The 23,922-nt window shown below is 54.5% G+C and overlaps 1 protein-coding gene and 1 non-coding gene across 2 annotated transcripts; one reads left to right on the top strand and one right to left on the bottom strand.

The window, feature by feature from the left end:
• Positions 1–1,077: 1,077 nt before the first annotated feature.
• Positions 1,078–10,117, top strand: SKOR1 (SKI family transcriptional corepressor 1). Its single transcript, XM_012768366.2, has 9 exons — positions 1,078–1,277; positions 1,504–3,703; positions 4,763–4,853; positions 5,795–5,902; positions 6,415–6,486; positions 7,855–7,929; positions 8,188–8,262; positions 8,770–8,835; positions 9,320–10,117. Exons 1-9 carry the CDS (start codon positions 1,171–1,173, stop codon positions 9,412–9,414), a joined length of 2,889 nt encoding a protein of 962 aa, XP_012623820.1. The 5' UTR covers positions 1,078–1,170; the 3' UTR covers positions 9,415–10,117.
• A 4,251-nt stretch (positions 10,118–14,368) lies between these two features.
• LOC142871609 (U6 spliceosomal RNA) lies at positions 14,369–14,475 on the bottom strand. Its single transcript, XR_012919846.1, has one exon. It is a non-coding gene; the product is annotated as a U6 spliceosomal RNA (small nuclear RNA).
• Between the last annotated feature and the right edge of the window lie 9,447 nt (positions 14,476–23,922).

Below are 23,922 nucleotides of genomic sequence, written 5' to 3' on the forward strand. Positions count from 1 at the left end.
TGAGGGACAGCTAGACAAATAGGGAGAGAGACAGACGGAAGAGTCCGCTCTCCTTGCTGAAGGCTTTTCAACTCGGACCCCCTTTCCGCCTGGAGCTGCCCCTCTGAAATGGATTTGCCTTTCGGGCCAAGTTTAGGGGAGGGGCGCTCAGGGTTGGGCTGCCCCGGCCGCAGGCGCGGGCCAGGTTGGAGCTCTGCATGTCTGAGGACAGGTGGCTGGGCCCAGCGACCTAGAGGGGCCCAGACATCAGTTCCCGGGCCCCCCTGCTGCTGAGGTCTGCCGGTGTGGCTGCCTCCCTGCCTCAGCTGGAGAGCAAAGCTCGGGACGGCAGCAACTTTTGTGCCTGGAGGCTTTTAGTGGCTTTGAAGACAGCCGGGATTCCTTCCAGCCCCTGTGAACCGGGACAGCGAGTCAGGAAGGATACTCAGAGAGGAGACCTCCAAAAGTGGAAGCCCAGAGCCCCAGGATCCCGCATGTGGCCTGGGTGGGAAAGGCATTACTGAAAGAGAAAAGCTCAGGGAGTGGGCTATTGGAAGCGAAGAAGTGGCTCCTAAGAAACTTCCTTGAGAACCTCTCCGTCCCTGGCGCTGACCCCAGTGGAAATCAGATTTGGTCTGGAACGCAACTAAAGATGCAGAAAATGTAGTTAGGAACTGCATAATCCTGGTCTCACGAATGGCTGGAAAGCAAACGGTTTATATATCCAGCCGGAATCTTTCTGCTCAACGGACCCGGGGCATCAGGCTTGAGAAAAGAAGCACGGGTTTGTGGAAACTGGCACTGTTGTCCCCGGAAACCGGCTGGGCGCGGAGCTCGGTGCGGTGGGAGCTGCCCTGGGTCTGGGTGCGCACCGCGCGCTTTGGAGAGGGTCGGGTTCAGCACCGCGAACAGCGGTCGCCTCCGCCTCTCTCCCTCCCAGGCAGACCTGGGTCCCTCCCCCTTCTCCCTGCCTCCCCCCACCCCCCGCTGTCTGGAGCTGGGCAATGACCGCCCCTCCCCCACCTCCCTACCCCTCCCCGCGCTGCCCTAGCCCGCCCAAGTGCATGCGCGACTGAGCAGAGGGGCGGCGGGTCCCCAAAGTCCGGGCTTCAGGACCCCGGCCGGCAGGATCGGCTGCGAGGGTGGCCGAAGGCGCACGGGATCTGGGCGTTGGAAAGCCTGAGTTTGACTATGGCTTTGCTGTGTGGCCTTGGGCAAGTCACTCTGCGTCTCTGGGTCCCACTTCCTCCCCAGTCCAAAAACAGGATTGGGTTCCGAGCAGCCCTGGTATTCCAGAGGTCTTCATAACCCCTTCTCCTCCCCCAAACCCCGGGGGCTTTTGTTGTGGCGCCAAGACGGGTCTGAATAACAAAAGGCGCCCGTCCAGGGGGCGAATGAGCTTGGACTCCCCACTGCCAATTATTCCCGCGCGCCCGACTCGGCGCGCCCTGCTGGGCGGGCCGAGCCGCGGCGGCGGCGGTGCTGAAAATGGCTCATCCGCTCTTTGCTTTCTCTGTTTCGCAGGAGCGGCGGCATGGAGGCTCTCACCACTCAGCTGGGGCCGGGGCGCGAGGGCAGCTCCTCGCCCAACTCCAAGCAGGAGCTGCAGCCCTACTCGGGCTCCAGCGCTCTCAAACCGAACCAGGTGGGCGAGACATCGCTGTACGGGGTGCCCATTGTGTCGCTGGTCATCGACGGCCAGGAGCGCCTGTGCCTGGCGCAGATCTCCAACACCCTCCTCAAGAACTACAGCTACAATGAGATCCACAACCGCCGCGTGGCCCTGGGCATCACGTGCGTGCAGTGCACGCCGGTGCAGCTGGAGATTCTGCGTCGGGCCGGGGCCATGCCCATCTCCTCTCGCCGCTGCGGCATGATCACCAAGCGCGAGGCCGAACGCCTGTGCAAGTCGTTCCTGGGTGAGCACAAGCCACCCAAGCTGCCCGAGAACTTCGCCTTCGATGTAGTGCACGAGTGTGCGTGGGGCTCGCGTGGTAGCTTCATCCCCGCGCGTTACAACAGCTCGCGTGCCAAGTGCATCAAGTGCGGCTACTGCAGCATGTACTTCTCGCCTAACAAGTTCATCTTCCACTCGCACCGCACACCGGACGCCAAGTATACACAGCCCGACGCCGCCAACTTCAACTCGTGGCGTCGTCACCTCAAACTCAGTGACAAGTCGGCCACAGACGAACTGAGCCACGCTTGGGAGGACGTCAAGGCCATGTTCAATGGCGGCACGCGCAAGCGGACCTTCTCGCTACAAGGAGGCGGTGGAGGCGGCTCTAATGGCGGGTCGGGCGGGCAGGGGAAGGGTGGTGCTGGCGGCGGTGGCGGCGGCGGCCCAGGGTGTGGCGCGGAGATGGCCCCAGGCCCGCCGCCCCACAAAAGTCTGCGCTGTGGCGAAGACGAGGCTGCCGGTCCTCCGGGGCCACCTCCTCCCCATCCGCAGCGCGGACTTGGCCTGGCGACCGGAGCCAGCGGCCCGGCGGGCCCGGGAGGGCCTGGTGGCGGTGCCGGCGTACGCAGCTACCCGGTGATCCCCGTGCCCAGCAAAGGCTTCGGCCTCTTGCAAAAGCTGCCCCCACCACTTTTCCCGCATCCTTACGGTTTCCCCACCGCCTTCGGCCTGTGCCCCAAAAAGGACGACCCGGTGTTAGGCGCGGGCGAGCCTAAGGGCGGCCCTGGCGCTGGGAGCGGCGGCGGCGCGGGCACGGGTGGGGGACCTGGGGGCCCGGGAGCCGGTCACTTGCCCCCGGGGGCAGGCGCGGGCCCGGGCAGCGGCGCCATGTTCTGGGGGCATCAACCCTCCGGGGCAGCCAAGGACGCAGCGGCTGTGGCAGCAGCGGCCGCTGCCGCCACTGTGTACCCGACGTTTCCCATGTTCTGGCCAGCGGCTGGCAGCCTCCCGGTGCCGCCCTACCCGGCTGCGCAGAGTCAAGCCAAGGCTGTGGCGGCCGCCGTGGCGGCGGCGGCGGCGGCGGCGGCAGCAGCTGCAGGTGGCGGCGGCCCAGAGCCCCTGGACGGTGCTGAGCCAGCCAAGGAGGGCGGCCTGGGCGCGGAAGAACGCTGCCCGAGCGTTCTGTCCCGTGGGCCGCTGGACGAAGACGGCGCGGACGAGGCACTGCCACCGCCCTTGGCCCCGCTGCCGCCGCCGCCGCCACCCGCACGCAAAGGCTCCTACGTGTCAGCCTTCCGGCCGGTGGTCAAGGACGCCGAGAGCATTGCCAAGCTCTACGGTAGCGCCCGCGAGGCGTACGGCCCTGGGCCTGCTCGCGGGCCGGGACCAGGCACTGGGACCGGCGGCGGCTACGTGAGTCCGGACTTTCTGAGCGAGGGCAGCTCCAGCTACCATTCTGCCTCTCCCGACGTGGACACGGCGGACGAGCCCGAGGTGGACGTGGAGTCTAACCGCTTCCCCGACGACGAGGGCGCCCAGGATGAGACCGAGCCCAGCGCACCCAGCGCGGGAGGCGGCCCAGACGGTGACCAGACCGCTGAGACCCCGTCCGCCACCTCCTCAGGCGCAGACGGTCCCACGGACTCTCCGGACGGCGGCAGCCCCCGCCCCCGGCGCCGCCTCGGGCCACCCACCGCTGGCCGGTCACCATTCGGGGACTTGGCGGCAGAGGACGCGGTTCGGAGACCTGAGAGGAGCCCACCGAGCGGCGGCTACGAGCTGCGAGAGCCTTGCGGGCCCCTGGGAGGCCCCGCGCCGGCCAAGGTGAGCCCTGCGCCCGCCCCGCCGGTGGCGCCTCCCGCTTACTCCCTGCGCCGCCGGTTGCGGGGCGGCGGGGCCGGGCGAAGGGCGGGAGTTTTGTCCTGTGTCGCGCAGGCGTTTGGGCAGCAGGCCCTGCGGCTCTGGGCAGGCCCAGCCTCAGGCGCGCCGCGGAGCTGGCTCAATGGGACCCTCGACTGAGGGTTTCCAAAGGGGGGCAGGCCTGAGGAACGCGTGTGCGGTTCGTTGTTGTTGAGGGGAGCGGGGAGGAGACGGCAGAGATGCTAGACACACAGAAAGAGAAATAGAGGGGTCTGGAGGAAAAGGAGCAGGTAAGGAAGGGACCCAGAGCCGGAGAAGAGAGTTCCCGAGGCCCGGAGTGCGCCCGCCGCCCGCCGGGTCGGGGATCGGAGCGCCAAGGAGAAGGGACAGTGAGGAGCGGGCGGCCTCTCCCTAAGGCCTGCGTCCCGGAACCGCCAATCTACTCGCAGTTTCCGAGTCTCTTGCAACTCCTGCCTGGGGCACCGCAGGGTTCGTTGTTGGGAAACTGTCTTGGGACGTCGTGCGAAGCGGGAGGGGGCTGCCAGGTTGGCAGGGCTGGGGCTTGTGGGGGGATGCGGCCAGGCTGGAGTCGCTGGCCATTTTGAAAGTGGGTGCGCACACCTGTACATTTCCATTCGGTTCATTAAAACACGAATCATTAACCGGATGCGAAAGGCGTCATTTATGCTGGGGACGAGGGACCGGCGGGAGGGAAAACGCCGAAAAGGAGGCGGGCGCAGAGGTGGGGGCGACTTTGAACGGCCCTTGGCTTGGGATCCGCTTTGTGTTTCGACTAATTTTCTCGAGGGCGCTAATAATTACCCTGAATCTGCAAGGGTGATGCCGGCTCCAAGGGCTCCCAGGTGTGCGGCCTGCGTCCCCCTGCCGGGGCGCTGAGGTCTTGTGCGCGCTTCAACCCCGCTACCCCCGCGGCTTTCCCTCTCGGCCGCGGGACAGGGCTGGGTGGCTTCCGGCAGCCGCCCAGAGCCCCCTTAATCGCCTGTCATTTCTCGGCCGCCGCAGGTGTACGCGCCCGAGAGGGACGAGCACGTGAAGAGCGCGGCGGCGGCGCTGGGGCCCGCGGCCTCCTACCTCTGCACCCCGGAGGCCCACGGTAACGCCTGCCCAGCCCGCTGGCCACTGCAATGGGGACCGCAGGCAGAGGGCCGGGGCCAAGGAAGGCCTGCGAGGGAAGACAATGAGAAAAAGACAGAGACGCAGAAAAAGCGACAGAAAGAGGGAGAGAAAAATAACTGGGGTGGGGGGGAGCTAAGCGAGTAGTCCCAACAACTTCCATCGTTTGATGACTTAAAAACAATAACAACCCACCCTCTACACACACACACACACACACACACACACACACACACACACACACACGCTACAGCGCACCTCACACTCAGGGTTAAAACCTTTTAAAAATCACGCCTGGCACCTCCTTCTTGTCCGCCCATTTATGTGTTTGGCCGCGGGGTGCCCTGTGGTCGGGCCGGGTAGGGACAGAGGAGGGGGCTGCGAGTGTGGGTACCCAGCAGCGCCGGGGCAGTAGTGTCCCAGCGCGGCGGGGGTGGGGGCCCTGCATCTGCGCACGGGACAGGTAGCTCGCAGAGGAGGGGTTGGGGGCCTCAGAAATCTGGGCAAGTCGAGGCAGCCGAGCTCTGGACGATGTCCCCTCATCCGCCCCGAAGAAGGTGGCTGCATGGGCTGCGTTCTCGGCGAGAGTCGCGGGGACAGATCTGGCGGCCACGCGCACTCGCGGTGCCCCAGTATCTGCGCGCGATGTAGGTCGCACGTCCCCGGTGGGCTCGGCTGCTCGTCTTGCTCTTTTCCGAGGGGCTGGGGCGGGGGCGTGAGGCCGGGGATGAGCAGACCACGCGCGGGGGAGGGGGTGCCCTGCCCAAAGCCTCAGGGCGCGCGCCTGGGCGCACAGCCGGGAACCAGAGGCGGCCAGGACGCTTTTAATTAGGGCTCGGGCGCCCCGACAGCGGCAGCTCTGGCAGTATCCGGGTCACGGTTTCTTTGCCTCTCCTTGAAACTCGGTTTATTGCCTTTAAGAGCCAGATAAGGAAGACAATCACTCGACCGCCGATGATTTGGAAACGAGGAAATCCTACCCAGACCAAAGGAGTATCTCGCAGCCAAGTCCTGCAAACACAGACCGAGGTGAGCCCTCGGACCCTTCGCGCCCCACCGCAACCCGGAGCTGGGACCCGGGTCGCCCGGGTTCCCGCACGCTGGCAAGGGAAGCTTTCAGCCCAGAGTAAGCGGCTGCTGGTTTTCTTCTGCTGGGAGGAGATAAATATTTAAATAACGAGCGAGGTGCAGACCAGGTTTCCTGAGTTGCCACCTCCTTGGTGGGTCTGGGGCTCTTCCAGGTAAGGGCGGGGGTGTATTAAAAAGAAATGGAGGGACACTTCCACCCACATAAGACAGGTCAAAGGGTACTTCCTGCCCTAAGACCATCTTCCTCGGTCCACTCTCCTACAGTGGGTCACTCTCCTAACCCCCACAATGATGGCTTGGCAGGTGAGTAGTACTGGATGCCTGTGACTGTCTCCTCCAAAGGCACAGGGTCAGGAGCAGGTGCCTGACTTGGCACAGCTCCCGGGAAGCTCACCCCTCCCTCCCAAGGCCTCTTCCGGGATAGAACTCCTTTCGCTTCCCTTGTGTCCCAGGCGAAGATGGCTTTACCCTGGATGTCACAGGAACTCAGCTGGTGGAGAAAGATATTGAGAACCTGGCCAGAGGTGAGGTGAAATCTGTGAAAAAGGGGTACGCTATGCTGGAGGGAGATGCCCCTTCCTATAGAGGGGCTGCTTTCCCTGTAGGGGGTGAGTGTGGGAAAGACATGGCTCTGGGGGGTCAGTTTTCACTGAGTGGCGAGGGTAATCCTCTGGACACATTATCCTGGCACAGAGGTGTGTGAGGGCAGGGGGTGGGGGGAGTGAACCAAACCCCCAGATTGGTATTGGAAGTTTGGGTCCCCAAGGCCAGGGTCTGTCTGAATAGCCCAGTGGGAAACAGAAATGAGTAATGATTCTCAGAACTTGATGTCTGTGGACAATCTGGGTCTCCCAAACTCAATGGAAAACAAGACTTTTTCTGAAAAGCAAGGTTACAGGGAGGCATTTATTTTAGGATTGTGTAAGAGGTTACCTTTTCCCCCTGGGATTAATGTGTGACCACCCCCACGTCACTTAAATGGAGTGGTGATGCAGCTTATTTGCAGAATGGGCCCCCAGTGTTGCTGCTCAGTGTGCAAGGGGTAGGGTATGGCTCCAGGGGCAGAGAAAGAGAGTCTCTAGCCCCACTTGGCCCTTCCATCTTCCATTCCTGGGTTTCAGAGGAGCCTTTCCAGGCGAGGGGGGCGGGGGGGGGGGGGCCAAGATACTAATGGCCTCATGGTCAAGGCAGTCCCCCACTCCCATCCCTCTGGAGCAGGTTTGTGGGAGCACTAATGGAGCCATCCACACCTAGCTCCCTTCACCCCCGCCCCAGCCCTTGCATGGTCTCAGTGGGTGGAGGGAGACAAGCATTGGTGGTCTTCCATTCTTTCTAGTTGCAGGTTTTACAGGATATGCCATTACCTTCAAAATCATTGGTGTTTTATATGAGGGATGGATTTTATATGAGCATGGATTTGGCAGTCTGGGGACCTCCTGAAATTGTAGGCAAACCCTTGTATGTATATTTTCTGAGAAGGGCGTCCAAGGCCTTGACCGCATTCTCCCTGATTTATATTGAAAAGAGGAATTAGCTCTGTCATTTGAAGTGGGAAATCAAGTTTTTGGGGCCAGCCTCTGAGGTTAGGGAATTAGGAACAACTTAAAGCAATGTCAAGCTGGTTAGTTCCTGGAGCCAGAGCCTAGAGGTGGAACATGGATTCTACCCTCCTGAATTTGACTTTCCTGAGCATCCCACCCCATGGCTGTTTCTTCATCCAAATCCTTTGGATGCAGGTGGGAAAGTCAGGGTGTGGAGGGCTTCTACTTATTGGTTTGTCCTCCCCAACTCTTCTCCCAGGGCTATTGGCCAGGGCAGGACCCAGGTGCTTTCTGGGTGCCTTGAGTTCGAATCTCCCCCACCTTTTACCTCCCTCTCTCCGCTCCTCACAGACGAATTGCAAAAACTGCTCCTGGAGCAAATGGAACTCCGCAAGAAACTGGAACGAGAATTTCAGAGTCTCAAAGGTACCCCACCCCTCCCCACCTCACTTTGTCACCAAGATTTCCCCCCAGTGCCCCACACCTACTCGGGCCGCGGGGTGGGACGCAGGCAGCTGCGGCTGGGTGCCCTCCAGGAGCCGGGCAACTGTCCTTTGGCAGGGTTTCCTGCTAGGCAAACGGCGGGGTGGGGGTGGGGTGGGGGTGAAGATGGGGGAGAAGTGAGAAAGTGGAGCTGGGGGGGCGGGCTGTGCGTAACAGCTCTCACTTAATCAATTTGCACAGATAATTTTCAGGATCAAATGAAGAGGGAATTGGCTTATCGAGAAGAAATGGTGCAACAGCTGCAAATTGTCAGAGGTAAGACGGGAGTCAGGTGAGCGCGTGCACGGGCCGTAACTGCCTCTCGTCTGGCAGGAGCCGCAATGTTGGCTCAGTCATTTGGATTTAAATTGAAGGTAATTTAACAATTATTTTTTTTATTTAATATCCTTTGTATACTCTGATTAGCCTCAGAATGGCAAGCGAGCCCAGCAAACGGCTTGCAGGCATCATTACATGGAGTGATTGAACTTCTTATCGCGGCAATTTCCATGGTTTCTAAATTAAAAATCGAGGCGTAAAATTACCTGGGAAGTAATGCCTAAGTTTGCTTTAATTTTGGTTAGATCCGTCTGCCTTTAAGCGCCATCCCAGGCCATTTCCTCCCTCCGCCAGTCTGCAGTTTGGAGCTTTGCCACCCCCTCCCCCTGTCCCTGGAGTAGTTTCTGCGAGGGACTGCGCCCTGGGGAGAGGAAGAAGCCCGAGCCCGACCCGGCCTGCAGAGGGTGGTCCGCGCTCCTCACGGGCCCCTCCCGTGTCTTCCAGATACCCTGTGCAACGAACTCGACCAGGAGCGGAAGGCGCGCTACGCCATCCAGCAGAAATTGAAAGGTGCGGAAGCCGGGAAACAGAGATAGGAGGGTGCCGGGTGCTGGTTGTGCCCTCGAGGGAAGGAAGGAATGGAGGGCGAGCGAGGGGGAAGGCTAGGGTCTGCATGGATCAGAAGCCGAGAGGAGGGAAGTGGGAATTGACTTGAATGGGCAAATTATTCTAAAACGCTGGAGTAGGGAGGAAGAGCCCCTTGAGCTCTGGGCATCGGAAAACCTGCCTTCTAGAACCAACTCTGGCCTTGGGCAAGTCGACCCCTCTCTCACTGTGCTTCAGTTTCCTCTTCTGTAAAATGGGACTACTGAACCAGAGCAGTGATTCTGAATCACCAGGGTCCTTTCTTCTATCCTGCTACCTCCTGAGCCGCTCAGTCGAGAACCCCTGGCCCCCAAAGGGTTGGGTGAGGCCAGGGAGGGGCATGGGGGACCTCGCGGGCGAGGCGAGGCAGGCGAGGCGCCCAAAGTGGCCTGCGCGACTCTCTCCCCAGAAGCCCACGACGCCCTGCACCACTTCTCCTGCAAGATGCTGACGCCCCGCCACTGCACTGGCAACTGCTCCTTCAAGCCCCCGCTGTTGCCCTAGGGCCGGCCCGGCGCCCGCCCGCGCGCCCTCAAGCCATGCTGCTCCCTCTGTAAATAACCGCTGCCGCGGCGGCCCAGAGCGAGGAACAAGCCATTCCGACGTGACCGGTGTAAATACAGCCCCAGTCCGCCCGCCCTCCTCCCGGGCGCCCCGGCCTTGCCCTCCCCCTCCCGGGCGTCCCAGTCCAGGGCCCTGCCTCGGTTTCCAAGTGTAAATACTGCCTCGCCCTTCGGTTGCACTCCAGGGCATCGGACTTTTAGGGGTTAAACTGGACCCACAGCGGGAAGAAAGGCGAGGGGGGGCCTCTCCCCAGTGTACAGCCTCGGACCCCATTGTGAATACAATGTAGCAACTTCGCTGGCGCCGCCCCGCACTCCCAGTCCCGTCCACTTCTGAAACTTCTTCCTGATGACAAAGTGGCTATGTGCAATGGATATAAATGTACTGTGAGTCTCTTGGTTCAGTATTAGGTTTACTTTATTTATGCTGTAAGTTATTTTGCTTCCTTCTCCTACTTCCAGTCCCATTTTGCATTCCCCTTTGGATTTTGCTTTATTTTTTGTTGTAACTTCTTGATGTAACAGCACTTTAAAAGGGCGACAACTGACTCACAAGATGGCGACCACCTGGAGCCTGTTTGGGGAGACCACCCTGTGACTTTTGTTTTTAATAATAAAAAAAAAAACTGTCACTTTCTGGGTCTGCGGGGATGGGGGTGCGCGGGGTGGATGGGGGAAGGGGACGGGGGCGGGTGGAGGACGTGCAACAGGTGGGGCGTGGGAACCGCCACGCGTCTTCTGGGGCGCCAGGGTTAGAATCAAGCTTGCTCAGGTGGGCAGCAGCGAGCGCCCCGCCCTCTCCACTGGTCCCTCCGGACACACCCAGTTTTCCCCCACAAGCCACTCCCTCTCCGCCTTGAGTACCCTCCCTTGGGACCCGGCTGGGGCGCGGGGACTAGGGCATGGTCTTTAGCACCCAGTCCCTGGCTCTTCCCACTAGCGCGCGAGGGCCCAGAGTTCATTCGTGCCCACTTCCACGCTTGCCACGCCGGGGAAGTTACTCCGGGGCTCGCAGAGACAAGACACTCAGCGCATGATCCCGGGGCCAACCAGAATTGTCCCTGCCGGTGGCGCAGGCTGGCCTTGGAGCCCTGGGGCGGAGTGGAGGGCCAAGTCCCTAGCAAGGATCTCGGCTGGGCAGGCCTGGAAAGGAAGGCGAGACATCGTGCACAGGTGTCCTCCCGCCTGCCCTGCCGCTATCCGAAGGGAGGGGGCCCTGGCCGCACATTCACGTTGCCCGTTTTAGTCGGAGCGAGGCTGAGGTCTCCGTGAGGCCAGAGGGCCGCAGGTGCCCGGGCCGCCGCGCTCGCCAGGCCGCGACTGGGGCGTCCCTCGCCGGCGTCGGCGTCGCGTTCGGAGAGGCCTCACCTTGCCGCAGGCCTCCCGTCGGCCTCAGTTTCCACGGCGCACCTGCTGCTTGGGCTACTGACGACGAAGTAAACTGCCGAACACTTTTGTTTTGCGGGGAGGAAAGCGTGGCACGGAGTGGGAAGGCGCGGCACTGGGAATCCGCCACCCGGGCTTCCAATTTCGCCGCCTCGGCTGGGAGCAAGGGTCCCGTGTCGCGACTTCTATTTTACCTGGGTCTCCGTTTCAGCGTCTATAAAATAATAGGCCTCTGTTCGTGGGAAAGCGCTGAGGGAAGCCCATCGCGGGACAGCGGTCGCGTCCGAGACTGCGCCCCGACGGCCCGCGCTCCCGACACCCCGCGCCGTCTGGCCCAGCTCGGGCGGGAGCCCTGGGGCGCCGCCGGGAAGATGGGGGGCCTGTCTCGGGGGCCGCGGGCCGAGCCGGCGAGTAGGGGGCGCGCGGGGCCGCCCCAACGGGTGCAGACTGGGCGACCCGCTGTACCGCAGAGGCAGGAAACCAGTCTCCAGAGCCCCGGGCCTTGGAGCCCTCAAGTCGCGGGATATTCCCAGGGCTAAACCCAGCGAGGACACGAGGGAGACAACCCCGGCCAGGGCGCGCGACAAACTGCGAGGCTTCGCCTCCGGACGCGCGACCTCCAGGCAGCGACCCTCTAGGGCCGTTTCATGTAGGTAGGACCAACCAGATCAGTTCTCCGCGGTGCCCTTGGAGAAACTGAGGTCCACAGAGGAAGTGACTTGCGTCCGCAGGGCACGCCAGGGCCAGCAGAACTGGGACGGGGCCTGGCAGGTAGCTCGGGAGTTGGAGACGGCAGGCGCCTTCCCCACCGCACTTTTGGAAGCCGCACTTTCCTTCTCTGTAAAATGGACATAACCGTTACCACCCGGCAGGAAGTTCCTCGGCTGCAGCCCAACAAAGGAGCCCGGCAAGTGTCCCTTTCCCCCCTTCCTTCCCAAACTCCCCCGAGCGGAGAGAAGCACGGAGGCAGCTGGAGCCCAGAGGAAGGGGCGCCCCATCTGGGCCGGAATCTCTGCGGACTGGAGGTGTAGGCGGATCCGACCCGGAGAGCGCAGTCGAAAAAATCCTCCTGGGCTCCACGTCCCTTCAGAAGTGGTTTGTTCCCCCTCCACATGTTAATAACCAAACGATTGGTATGGATGTAATTATCAATAATTATACGAATTATTGCTGATTGCAGGGCTCGTAGCCACTTTAATTAGTTTACCAGATTCTAATTAAGTTAAACGAAACATTAATAGGGAAAATATGCTTTGAAAAAACCCAGGATTTTTAAAAAGTCTATTTCTCGCCGCATTGTTGCCATCTTGCGACAGATTTTAGGCATTGCAACCGATGCCCGAAGTCCCCCATTAGAGTGCCTGCCTTGGCTCTCAGGGAGAAAAAGTGGGGCTTGGGGAGTTGGGAGGGGGCAGTTGGGCACAGATGTCCTCTGGCTGTTCTTCCAGGTTGTTTCGTTCCCCACCCCTGGCCCCCAGCAGTGCCTACAGGAGGTCTGGCTCTAGAGTCCAAGGTCGGGGGTAAGGGACAAGGTAAACATACCTCTTTTCCAGAGGATCTCCAGACCCCTCTTGGAAGCTGCAGTAAGACAGTAGTCTCTATTCCCGTCTGTCCCGGCAAATCCAGGGTGAGAGACTGCACAAATTTCGAGATGCTGCTGAGACTGCATCAAGTTGCTTTATATTTCACTCCCCTGGAAGACACCAGTAAGTTGCTTCCCACCTCAATTTCCTCTGCAAATCCAGGTCATCTCTCTGCAAAGCTTCTCTTAGAAGACCCCTCAACTGCTGGGACACAGGTAAGCTCTGTGTTCTGATAGCATTTGGTTCATGAGACTGGCAGGGCACTCATCTCCCTCTGCAATCCCTGGTTGTGTGTGTCTGTTTCCCATAGGGCTGTAAGTACCTCGAAAACAGGGCTTACACCTTGCTCCTCTTTGTGACCTCCAACACAGGGCCCAGCACCACAGGCACACAACACATGTCTAGATGAACTTTATGGTTTATCTAGGTGCTAACAATGTCTGAGGGAAGGAATCCCTACGTGCTTCTGGACAACAGCCACTGAGATGCAATTAAGCTCCTTTGCATAAGGTTAATTAAGCTTGGGCTTACTGCTCACAAAGAAGATCCTTCAATAGGACTAGTTTTGGAGGTAGGTGTCAGGTAAGTGATTGTCAACCTAGAATAGGAAAACTTTCTTCTTGTTCCTGCTGTGTCCCAAAGAAGGTGGCCTTCACTCTCTCACATATTGCAAGATCACTGGGCACATACCTGTCCACCCATTCCCAGCTACCCTGCTGTAAAGCATAGCATTGGTCCTTTGCAAAAAAGTGGCTCCTACCTTGAATTCAGAATAGCAACAGAAGCAGAACTGGATCTGCATGCTCTTTCTATTAATTCTAAACAGCCTTATAGCTACTCCCCACCCTCACAGGCAGCACAGTGTTTGGTTAAGAGCACAAACTCTGTATGGAGATTTACCGAACCAGGTATCTTTGGGAGAATAGAAAACCAACCGCTAAAGATCATCCTTTAACTCTTTACATTAAAGGCCATGAGCCAAGGAAGAGGCACAAGATGTCCCCCAGACCCCTACTCTCAGCTGTTACCTTGAAATGATCATTTCACCTTCACTGAAGAGAGCAGAAATGGGTCCCGAATGGAATGCTCAGGGGGTATCCACGGCCTCTGACCTCACGTCCTACTGCGTGGAGCCTGGAGGCTGGAGGCTGGTAGCTGTGTGGCGGCTGGAGGTCCCAGTGGCTGCAGAGCCCACCCGACAGGCTATGTGCGTGCTCAGCTAGGCAGATGCACCATTTTTCTTTTGGAAAGAAACCGACATTTCAAAAAACATTGATTCTCTCCTCCCGGCTCCATCTTACTAATTAGGATCCTGTTTTTGTAATAGAATTACCTGGACACGGGTCCTGATCTTTTCAGGGTCTGTGCCTCTAGAGGTCTTATTAGGCCTTGTTTCAGCCACTTAACTAGTTGCAGGATCTTGCCCAGGTTGCTTTAGCTCTCTGACTCCTGTAAAATGGTGACAGTAATACCTGAAGGGCATGCTGTAAAAAATATGCACTGAGATATTGGTGAAGCCCTGGACACATGGTAATGCTCAATAAGTGGTGGGCATTATTATTATTAGTTTTTTTTTATTTATTTATTTTTTTAAAAACCATGTCTGCTGGGATATTATTAGTTTTTAAGATTCAGTCGATCAGTCTTATTACAAGTTCCTGTTACAGTACACCTCATGTGTTTATTGTTGCACTAGGTGCTGTTATGTTTTGGACCTGAAATGGATCCACTTTGGAAAGAGAACCACGATACTTGGGGTAGCGCTGAGGGAAGCAGAGGCAAAATAGGAAGGATGCCCCAGGGAGCCCCAGGGCTGGATGTGAAACGCACACGGGACTACTGTTTCCTCGTGGCAAACAGAAGATAAAACCCATAAGGTGAGAAGTGTTCGCATGTATGTGTAAACTGTGCGCAGGAGTCTTGGTCAAAAATATGGAACGCTTCACGAATTTGCGTGTCATCCTTGCGCAGGGGCCATGCTAATCTTCTCTGTATCGTTCCAATTTTAGTATATGTGCTGCCGAAGCGAGCACGATCTTGTGGTTGTCTCAGAGGTTATATAAAGCAAAGATTTGACAAAACTTTACAGTTATGGTAAGTATAGTGTGGGTTTCTTGAAACTCCGAAATACTCAAAAGATTGTGACTTTCGGTGTCATATATCCTATAGTTGTATCTTTACGTTTATGACGACTTATATCTAAAAGTCTCTCTAACCACATTACATTGTATATGCAAATATCAAGGGACCATGGGAAATTGGCCCTTTTCCCGCCCGACCTCAGTGCGCGCCTCTCAGGCGGCGCAGCCGGTCGCGTTTCATTTCGTCACGTGGTGCGCGTTGCGCGTCTCTTCCGTGCCGGTCTCCGCGGCGCGGAGGGATCAAGCCTGGGTTCCACCTCGCACGCTGCGCTGAGGCCGGTGTGGCAGCTCAGGGCCGTGAAACTGCGGAGCGGCGTGCGTGCAGTGCTGATGCGCTTTAGGGGCAAGGGGACGTAGTGCCCATGAGGACCCCACGGGAATTCGATTCGGGACCCCGAAAAGGATACGAGCCGTTGGGCCCTTCCCTGCGCTGCGACCCGTGACCCATGACCTTGCCGGGCCTGCGGCCACCGCCCTGAACCGGAAGGGGCCCACGAGGGCTGCGGCTCTGGGTTCTTGGGGAGGGTGGGGCCCGCTCGGATGGACGGGGCGCGCCTCAGCTTCCCTGGGGTTCTCGGGACCAGCTCCCTGCATTTGGAGCCAAGGGGAAGGGGAGGGTAGAGACTTTGGGACCCATACTTTCAGGAGTCTGACTGGGGGGGGGTTGTAGTGCTGTGGGAAAGGTCACCACCCTTTGATCCAACACATTTAAAAGGGCCTGGCTTAATTAACCTAATTGGTGGTGTTTCCTCCAGTTGCAGGTTAGGAAATGGAGGCCCTGGGAGGTTGAACCATCAGCCCCAGGTGGTCCTGCTGTGGTGAAAGTTGGGAGTTGGAGCAAGTCTGGTTTGTTAGAACTCGGGAGGAAAGATTTGGCGCCAGAAGTGCAGCCTCCCCTTTCCCTCATAGACCTTACTCCCGAGGCCCGGGCAGCTCATTCCTTCCTGCCTTCATTCCTTCCACAAATACTAAGCACCTGTGAGGCTGCAGGGGTGGGTGGTGGTGGTGGTGAATGGGTGGGCAGGGTTGCTGGGGTCATGGACCTTCCGTCCCAGCACAGGAGCCAGGCAAGCTTGGATGCGCCTTCTGGATGTTGAGCTGTGCTGCAAAAGCTTGGCAGAGAGTGCGTGCGGGCTGAGGGCCACTTCACTGGGGGCAGGAGAGGAGGTTACATTTCATCTGTCACTTGGTAATACGTGGCAACCCTGAAATGATGGGAACAGAGAGTTCCAGGCAAAAGAAGGCCTTGCAGCCACCTGAGTGGGTGTCACCCACAGGGGGAGGGGTTCAGTCCTTCAGGGGACTTATGAGAGGGGAGGGACCCCCTCAGTCACCCCCGGAGAGCGCCGGGGCTAGCCTTTGGTGGCTTGAGCTGTCGTCCTCCCAGCGTCCCAAGTTGTCTTCAGTGAAATGGAAATCAGGCGCAGGCTGCCCAACTTCTCATCTGACCTCTCTAAATAAGCAGTAAGCAAACACAAACCTCAGAATGCTAATATGGCCTTTATTGAGCGAAAAGAGCTAATTTGGGCAATGATGTTTTCCTCAGATTTACAAAAGGGAATTGCAAATAACCAAAAAGCGTATTAACATTGATGGGAGATGATGCTAATCTTCAATTAGCAGCCACGTTTTACTCATTTATTTAGGAGGAGAGCCTTTTCGACACAGTCGATGCGCACACGTGTCCTTGTGACAGGTATGGCTCCTCAGTTCATAACTGCCTTATTGTAGAAACCAGCAGGGGACGGCACTGGTTATTGTTCACCATTTCTGGCTATTACTTTGAGCCAGAGTGGATGTTTTTGTTTGTTTTCTCTTGCCAAGCGGTTGTGGTGCAGAGGAGAGAGATCTGAGTTACAGTTCCCATTCTCCTGGCACCGTCTTTGTGACCTTGGCCAACTCCCTGGACCTCTCTCTCTGGTCCTGTTTTATATTCCGCAAAGTGAGAACACTACCTTAGAAATGATCTTTAACACCTCTTTCAGCTTTGAGATGCTATGGTTCTTGTAACTGGGTAGCTGAAGGACTTGTTTTTTTGAGAATATAATTATCAAGAGGTAAAATTCCAACAGTGTTTTTGTTTTCTGTCTTAGAAGGGTGAGGCAAGCTGGTCATCCCTGAGGCATGACAAGGCCAGGGAACAGTCCGCAGGGGCTGTTGTGGACCTGGGTCTGGACCTGCTGACGCTTTCCTCTGAGCCCTGAAGCCAACATCAAGTAATGGGGAGGGGAAGGAGAGAAGGGCACAGATTGATGTGGCAGAAAAGTGGAGGACAGGGGACAGCATGGGGGACTCTCTGAAGGGGTTATGGCTTCTGGGAAGTCCTGTGCCCCCACAGGCCTTGAGGAGGAGCGTGTGGGAGCCTGAGAGAACGGCGCTGGTGAGCAGTCTTGGAGCTGCAGCTCCTGCCAGCTTCAGAGCTGTTGGCTTCTCCCCACTTGGCAGCCCTGAGCAGAACTGCCTCTGGACAGTCTTCCCTGAGTATCCTGGGCTGGGCTGCGGAGCCCCAAGGGATGAGGAGTGGTCCCCCAATCCTGTCTGAGGTGGTACTTCCCGCCACCCTGAGTGGGAGAGGGCAGAGCCAGCTTTAATTTGATCTTGAACGATGAAGAAAATGGGCTGTTTCAGATCTTAGGATGCTCTAAAATTATGGTGTTTTCCTTACAGCCAGAGAGCATTATTTGTTTTCATACATCGTTTCAGGTGAAGCAGGAAGGGCTAGGGACTCTCATCAGCCTCACCAGAGGGAGGAAGAAGCCTCTCTGTGGTTACATCAGTTCTAATTCTCCCCAAGTGCCTAGTCCTGCCCTTCCCCCAGCTTAGATTTGGATGGGGGCAGCACAGCCCAGGGCCACGCCTTTTAGTCTCCCCCAGATCTTATATTTCTGCCCAGAACTTAAATATCTGTTTCCTTACCTGGCAGATGGTGACTGTGTTGCCTGCTTTGCAGGGTTGTTTGAAAAGTAAATGCAGGATTGGGTGTGATAGACTCTAGAACATTAGATGAGCTGATTCATGTAAAGTCTTTGGCGTAGCACCTGGGCCTCTGGGAAGTACATGGTAGGTATAAAAATATTCAATACATAACCACTTCCCTACTCTCTTTCCTTAATTTTGCAAGTATGTGGATGAAAAAAAACTCTTTTTTAAGTGAAAACGGCGGGATGGGGAGGATTCCCTAATTTTTTCTCCTTTTAACTATTGCAGGTACTATTTTCACCCGGATGTCTTCAGTCCTTTGGATTTGAGTTACTGAAAGCCCAACTTAAAATGCAGTTGTGCTGCTAAGAAGGGAGTACAATTCCAGGGGTTCTGGGAAGCTGTCTCCAAAAAGTCTCTTACTGTTGCCTTGAATCCTGTCATTTGTGAATCATTATTTTGAGCATTTAGGGTTCATTGTGATTTAGTTCATCAAGACTCTTTTCTCTGGCAATTCCAAGATGGCCTAAGAGCACTGTTGCTTAGATTTAGGATGTGGAGGTTGTCTGCAGAAGAAGGTGCAGAAAGAGGAATGGCCAAGTCTGAGTCGAGTCTGCCAGCGTCTCTCTGGTCTGTCAGTTTCCCTGTGTGGGTTTGCCGGCTGGGAGGAAAAGTGTCACACCTCTAAATCCTTGCTGAGCTGGAGTCCAGACATCGCTCCCCACCCCCTCCCCGAGGTTACATGGACAGCAGCTGCTGTACAGGAAAAACCTGCAATGGCTTTCAGCCAAGATGGTTTGTGTTTACATCCCAGCAAATCCACTGGCCACCTGGGTCACCAGTCTCTTTGAGTTGCTGAGCCTCAGTTTCCTCGTCTCTTAAATGGAAGTGATGATTTTCCTCCTTGCTTTACAGGGTTGTGAGGCCCGGGGAGAAATCCCACTGTAAATTGCTCTACAACAAATGACAGGCATATTGTCAGACACCCAGTTGAGTCTCGGGCAGTTAATGTCCCCCTTACCTGGTGAGTGAGGCATTTGTGCATCAGGAACAGACCTACAAAACCAGAGCACCAAGATGAACCATCACATTGTATTAATATTTTCACACCACTTAGCTCTCATTAAAATGTACTTTGCTGAATTTAATATGTGATTTCAAATGACACAACATATTAAGTGCTTAATATACTAGAAATTATGAAACTATTATAGTAGATGCCATGTGAAATAATTAGACTGATTTAAACTTCAGCAGCCAAGTGAAGGAAAGATTTCAACTTATAATGTCTTAAAGTAGCTTAAGCCACCACCATAATCCCCCAAATAGACATCCAGAAATTAAGATCTTTAACTAAAAACTGGAACTTAATCTGTACTTACTCTGGGAAGCGTTTCTGGGCTTTGGTGACGTGGAGCACTGTTGCCTTGAGGAGCTCAGGGGCTCTGGGACCCACCCCAGGGCAGGGTGTCAGGACTAGGGTTCCAGCTGGCTTTCCCCCTGGGGCCTGGCTGGGGACAACTCAAGTGGCTTGGAGTAAAGCCTTTTGCTGAACTGACAGATCAGTCATCTTTGCCCCAAATTAGCCTATTGACAAATTAAAAATAAAAACAAGCCCACTTTATTTAACATTTATTGAGTGCTTCCTTTGTGCCAGCTGTTTTACGTGCATTTTCTCATTTAATCCTTGCAATGCTTCTGTGTTAGGAGCCACCATTTTTCAGGTGAAGAAACTGAGGTTCAGAAAAATTAAAGGAATCATCCAAGGCTTTAAATCAGAATCCATAATGTTCATCCCTACATCACATCACCTCCTCTAAACTTCTCGTTTGTGTGTACGTGCATGTGCACCTGAGCACCACTTCCTATTTTAATAAGATTCGTCACCTGGCCAGGCGAGGTGGCTCTCGCCTGTAATTCTAGCACTCTGGGAGGCCAAGGCAGGTGGGTCATTTGAGCTCAGGAGTTCGAGACCAGCCTGAGCAAGAGCGAGACCCCACCTCTACCAAAAAATAGAAAGAAATTAATTGGCCAACTAAAAATATATAGAAAAAATTAGCCAGGCATGGTGGCGTATGCCTGTATTCCCAGCTAGTTGGGAAGCTGAGGCAGGAGGATCGCTTGAACCCAGGAGTTTGAGGTTGCTGTGAGCTAGGCTGATGCTATGGCACTCTAGCCTGGGCAACAGATTGAGACTCTGTCTCAAAAAAAAGGATATGTGCAGCCTGGCTAACTTACACAGGACGTTCTCTGTGAACACTTGCTGCCAATTCAGTTCAAGAAGAATGGATTCATCACCTCCTGAGTATGCTGATGTAGACCCTTGTGTAGCTTTCATAAACAAGATAACCTCTTATGGAGAACAATGATACTTTCTACCACAGAGAATACTAATTTCTTAGCTACTTAAGACCCTGTATCTCACGCCTGTAATCCAAACACTCCGGGAGGCCGAGGCAGGTAGATTGCTCGAGGTCAGGAGTTCGAAACCAGCCTGAGCAAGAGCGAGACCCCGTCTCTACTAAAAATAGAAAGAAATTAATCGGCCAACTAAAAATATAGTTGACACTGTCATACTTCTCATGTTTACTGTAGGGTGGCTTAATTTGCATTTCCCTGATGATTAGAGAGGTTGAGTATTTTTTCATATTTCCCATTTGGAGCTCCTACTTTGTGATGTGTCTGTTCAAATATTTGGCTACCTTTTCTATTAAGTTTCCTTTTTTATTTCTTTATCTCTTCATTTTCTACACTCATGGCAATTTTATTTTAAGGACATAAATTAGCCGGGCATGGTGGCACATGCCTGTAGTCCCAGCTACTTGGGAGGCTGAGGCAGGAGGATTGCTTGAGCCTAGGAGTTTGAGGTTGCTATGAGCTAGGCTGATGCCACAGCACTCTAACCCAGGCAACAGAGTGAGACTCTGTCTCAAAAAAAAAAAGAAAAGAAAATAGCACCTCCTTTCATTCTTTTTCCCTTTATTTATCACTGAAATTATATCAAATACTTGTCTACTTGTGCATGGGTGTAGAATTTTTGTTTTACCACTGCATTCCAAGTGCCTAAAACAGTGTCTGGCACATAGTAGATGCTCAATAAATATTTGCAGAGGCACATAGTAGATGCTCAATAAATATTTGCAAAATAAAAATTTTGCAGATGCTCAATAAATATTTGCACCTGGAAGGCACTCAACAAATGCTCTACTCCCATCTCCACTTTTAGCAGAACCCCCCACTCACATTTCCTGGGTCTGGACTCAACCAACCCCTGATATTCCTGCCTCTCCACCCTGGGACGGGAAAATACCCACCACTTGCCCCTCTGATCATTGGCAACATTTCACCTCGGGTAATGCCAGAAGGCTTGAAGTCCTCAGGGCTGGGGCCTCCTGCACCTCATCCTGGGCCGCTGCTTTCCCCTAGGCCTGATGTGACCTCTTTCATCTGCCCTCTTGCCATGCCCCTGCAGAGGGTCACAGCCCACTGCCCCAGGGGAGGGGAGTATTTCCCTCAGAGTGGCTCAGCTGCCCCTGCATGGCCCAGGCCCTGAATGTTTGCAGCACTTTGGGGACATAAGCCACGTCTTCCATTGTAGTTTCCCATTGTGGGCCTAGAGCGAGGCTGGGCAAACTCACCATAAAGCCTTGTCTCGATCCTCCCTCAGCAGCAATTGCTCCCTCCTCCCGGCCTTCCTGCTCTCTACTCATGTTTAGCACTGATCTTCTCCTGCCCTGGATCAGAGTTACTTGTTTGCTTTCTTGCCTCTCCTGTCCCCTCCCTATACTGCAAACACATCCTGGGCAAAGGGGCCAGACTTCAGTCATTGCTGTACTCTCAGTGCCTAGCACAGCACCTGATATTTAATAGATGCATTAAAAAAAATCTTCCATTACAAATGATGGATAATAGGATTTCAGAGTTAAGATGACATCAGACCAAACTTCCTTAATATGCCATCTTCCAACTTACAAATTTAAAAACTAATTGACAGCCGGCCAGGTGAGGTAGTTCATGCCTGTAATCCTAGCACTCTGGAAGGCCAAGATGGGAAGATCGCTCAAGGTCAGGAGTTCAAAACCAGCCTGAGCAAGAAATTAATTGGCCAACTAAAAATACATAGAAAAAATTAGCCAGGTATGGTGGCACATGCGTGTAGTCCCAGCTATTTGGGAGGCTGAGGCAGTAGGATTGCTTGAACCCAGGAGTTTGAGGTTGCTGTGATAGCTGGGGCAACAGAGAGAGACTCTGCCTCAAAATAAATAAATAAATAAATAAAATAAAAATAAAAGCCAATTGAATCACAGAAAAGGATAAGACTCAAAACCATTCAGTAAACTTAGTGGTAAATTGTTGGCAGGAGTCTGAGATGGAATTGTCCCCAATGACATGCCAGGGGGCCAGGCAAAGTCACACAGTGGCCTGCTCGTGCCTTGCTCTAGGGCAGGGAAGGGTGCAGGGAGAAGGTCAGACCCTCATTCACTGAACAGGGTTGCACTAGCCAGAAAACTAGCAGCACACTCCCAACAGCCAGGCATGGCTTTCTGAGCAGTCACTTCCGTCCACCCTCGCCCCTTATTAGACTGTCTCTGCCCATGTCCATGGGGCGACTGTAGTACTCAGTACCTATGAGGCAGGGAGTAGAGTAGGACTGGCCAAGGGACACCCAGGGAGGCACACAGATGGAAGGAGTGCAGTTTTATTTAGCTGTACCTTATATACAATGATATGTATGCATTGCAGTCATTAAATTGTATTAACCCAGTTGGAGGGCCTTTGGCTTTTAGTAGGGGAGTATAATACATTTATATTTATTTTGGCATGTTCAATCTTATCTCTTTTATTTCTTTTTTATTTCTTTCATCTTGATCTATGCTTTCTCTTTTTTATGTTTTTTTACCTTTTGTGATATGCATGATAATTTTTTTTCTTTTTAAGAGATGGAGTCTTGCCATGTTGCCCAGGCTGAACTCAAATTCCTCGGCTTAAGCTTTCCTTCCACCTCAGACTCCTAAGTAGCTGGGACTATAGGTGTGGGCCACCGCATCCAGGTCATTCTGTTTTTATCTTCTGTGATTTGGAAAGTGTAAAGCCTATCAGTTTTTGTTTTTGAGACAGAGTCTCACCTTGTTGCCCAGGCTAGAGTGCCATGGCATCAGCCTAGCTCACAGCAACCTCAAACTCCTGGGCTCAAGCCTTCCTTCTGCCTCAGCCTCTCAAATAGCTGGGGCTACAGGCATGTGCCACCATGCCTGGCTAATATTTTCTATATATTTTTAGCTGTCCAAGTAATTTATTTCTGTCTTTAGTAGAGATGGGGTCTCGATCTTGCTCAGGCTGGTCTTGAACTCCTGAGCTCAAAGGATCTACCCGCCTCGGCCTCCCAGAGTGCTAGGATTACAGGCCTGAGCCACCACGTCCGTCCCAGACTATTGTTTTAATTCTGCTAATACCTTCAAGATTTTTAAAAATTTTCTTAAACCCCTGTTTCTTTAACTTCAGATTCTAAACAAATCTATCATATTTAGCTCCCTTATAATATAAAGTGAGAAGTTTTTCAATCTTCTACTTCTATGTCTCTCCACTAGAGGCCCAGGTTATCATATCTCTTTTTTAAAAAACTATATAGGTCTTTTTTCCCCCAAAGATTAGTTTTGACTTTTACATCCAAATTTTTTTTTTTTTTTTTTGAGACAGAGTCTCGCTTTGTTGCCCAGGCTAGAGTGAGTGCCGTGGCGTCAGCCTAGCTCACAGCAACCTCAAACTCCTGGGCTCGAGTGATCCTTCTGCCTCAGCCTCCCGGGTAGCTGGGACTACAGGCATGTGCCACCATGCCCGGCTAATTTTTTTTTTTATATATATATCAGTTGGCCAATTAATTTCTTTCTATTTATAGTAGAGATGGGGTCTCGCTCTTGCTCAGGCTGGTTTCGAACTCCTGACCTTGAGCAATCCGCCCGCCTCGGCCTCCCAAGAGCTAGGATTACAGGCGTGAGCCACAGCGCCCGGCCTACATCCAAATTTTAATAATGCTTATGATAATTATATTGATTCTCTGTTTGTTTCCATGTAAACTGCATGCACCAGTTACTATGGCTGCACAACAAATTATCTCAAAACGTAATAGCTTAAAACAATAATAATTTATTATCTCTTGCTGTTTCCGTGCACTGGAATTTAGACAAAGTGCAGCAGGGATGGCTTGTGTCTCCTCAACAATGTCTGAGACCTCAGCGGGAAGATTCAAAAGTTGATTCTCTAGCTTGGCTAGAATCATCTGAAGGCTTGTTCACCTAAGGTTGGTGCTGGCTGTCACCCAGCCAGAGGCCTGGCTGGAACTATTGACCAGAACACCCACACATGGCCTCTGTGTAGCTGGGTCTTCGTCACAATATAGCGGCTGAGTTCCAAGGCAGAGTG

This window comes from Microcebus murinus, chromosome 6, assembly GCF_040939455.1.
Source record: "Microcebus murinus isolate Inina chromosome 6, M.murinus_Inina_mat1.0, whole genome shotgun sequence".
Lineage (NCBI taxonomy): Eukaryota > Metazoa > Chordata > Mammalia > Primates > Cheirogaleidae > Microcebus > Microcebus murinus.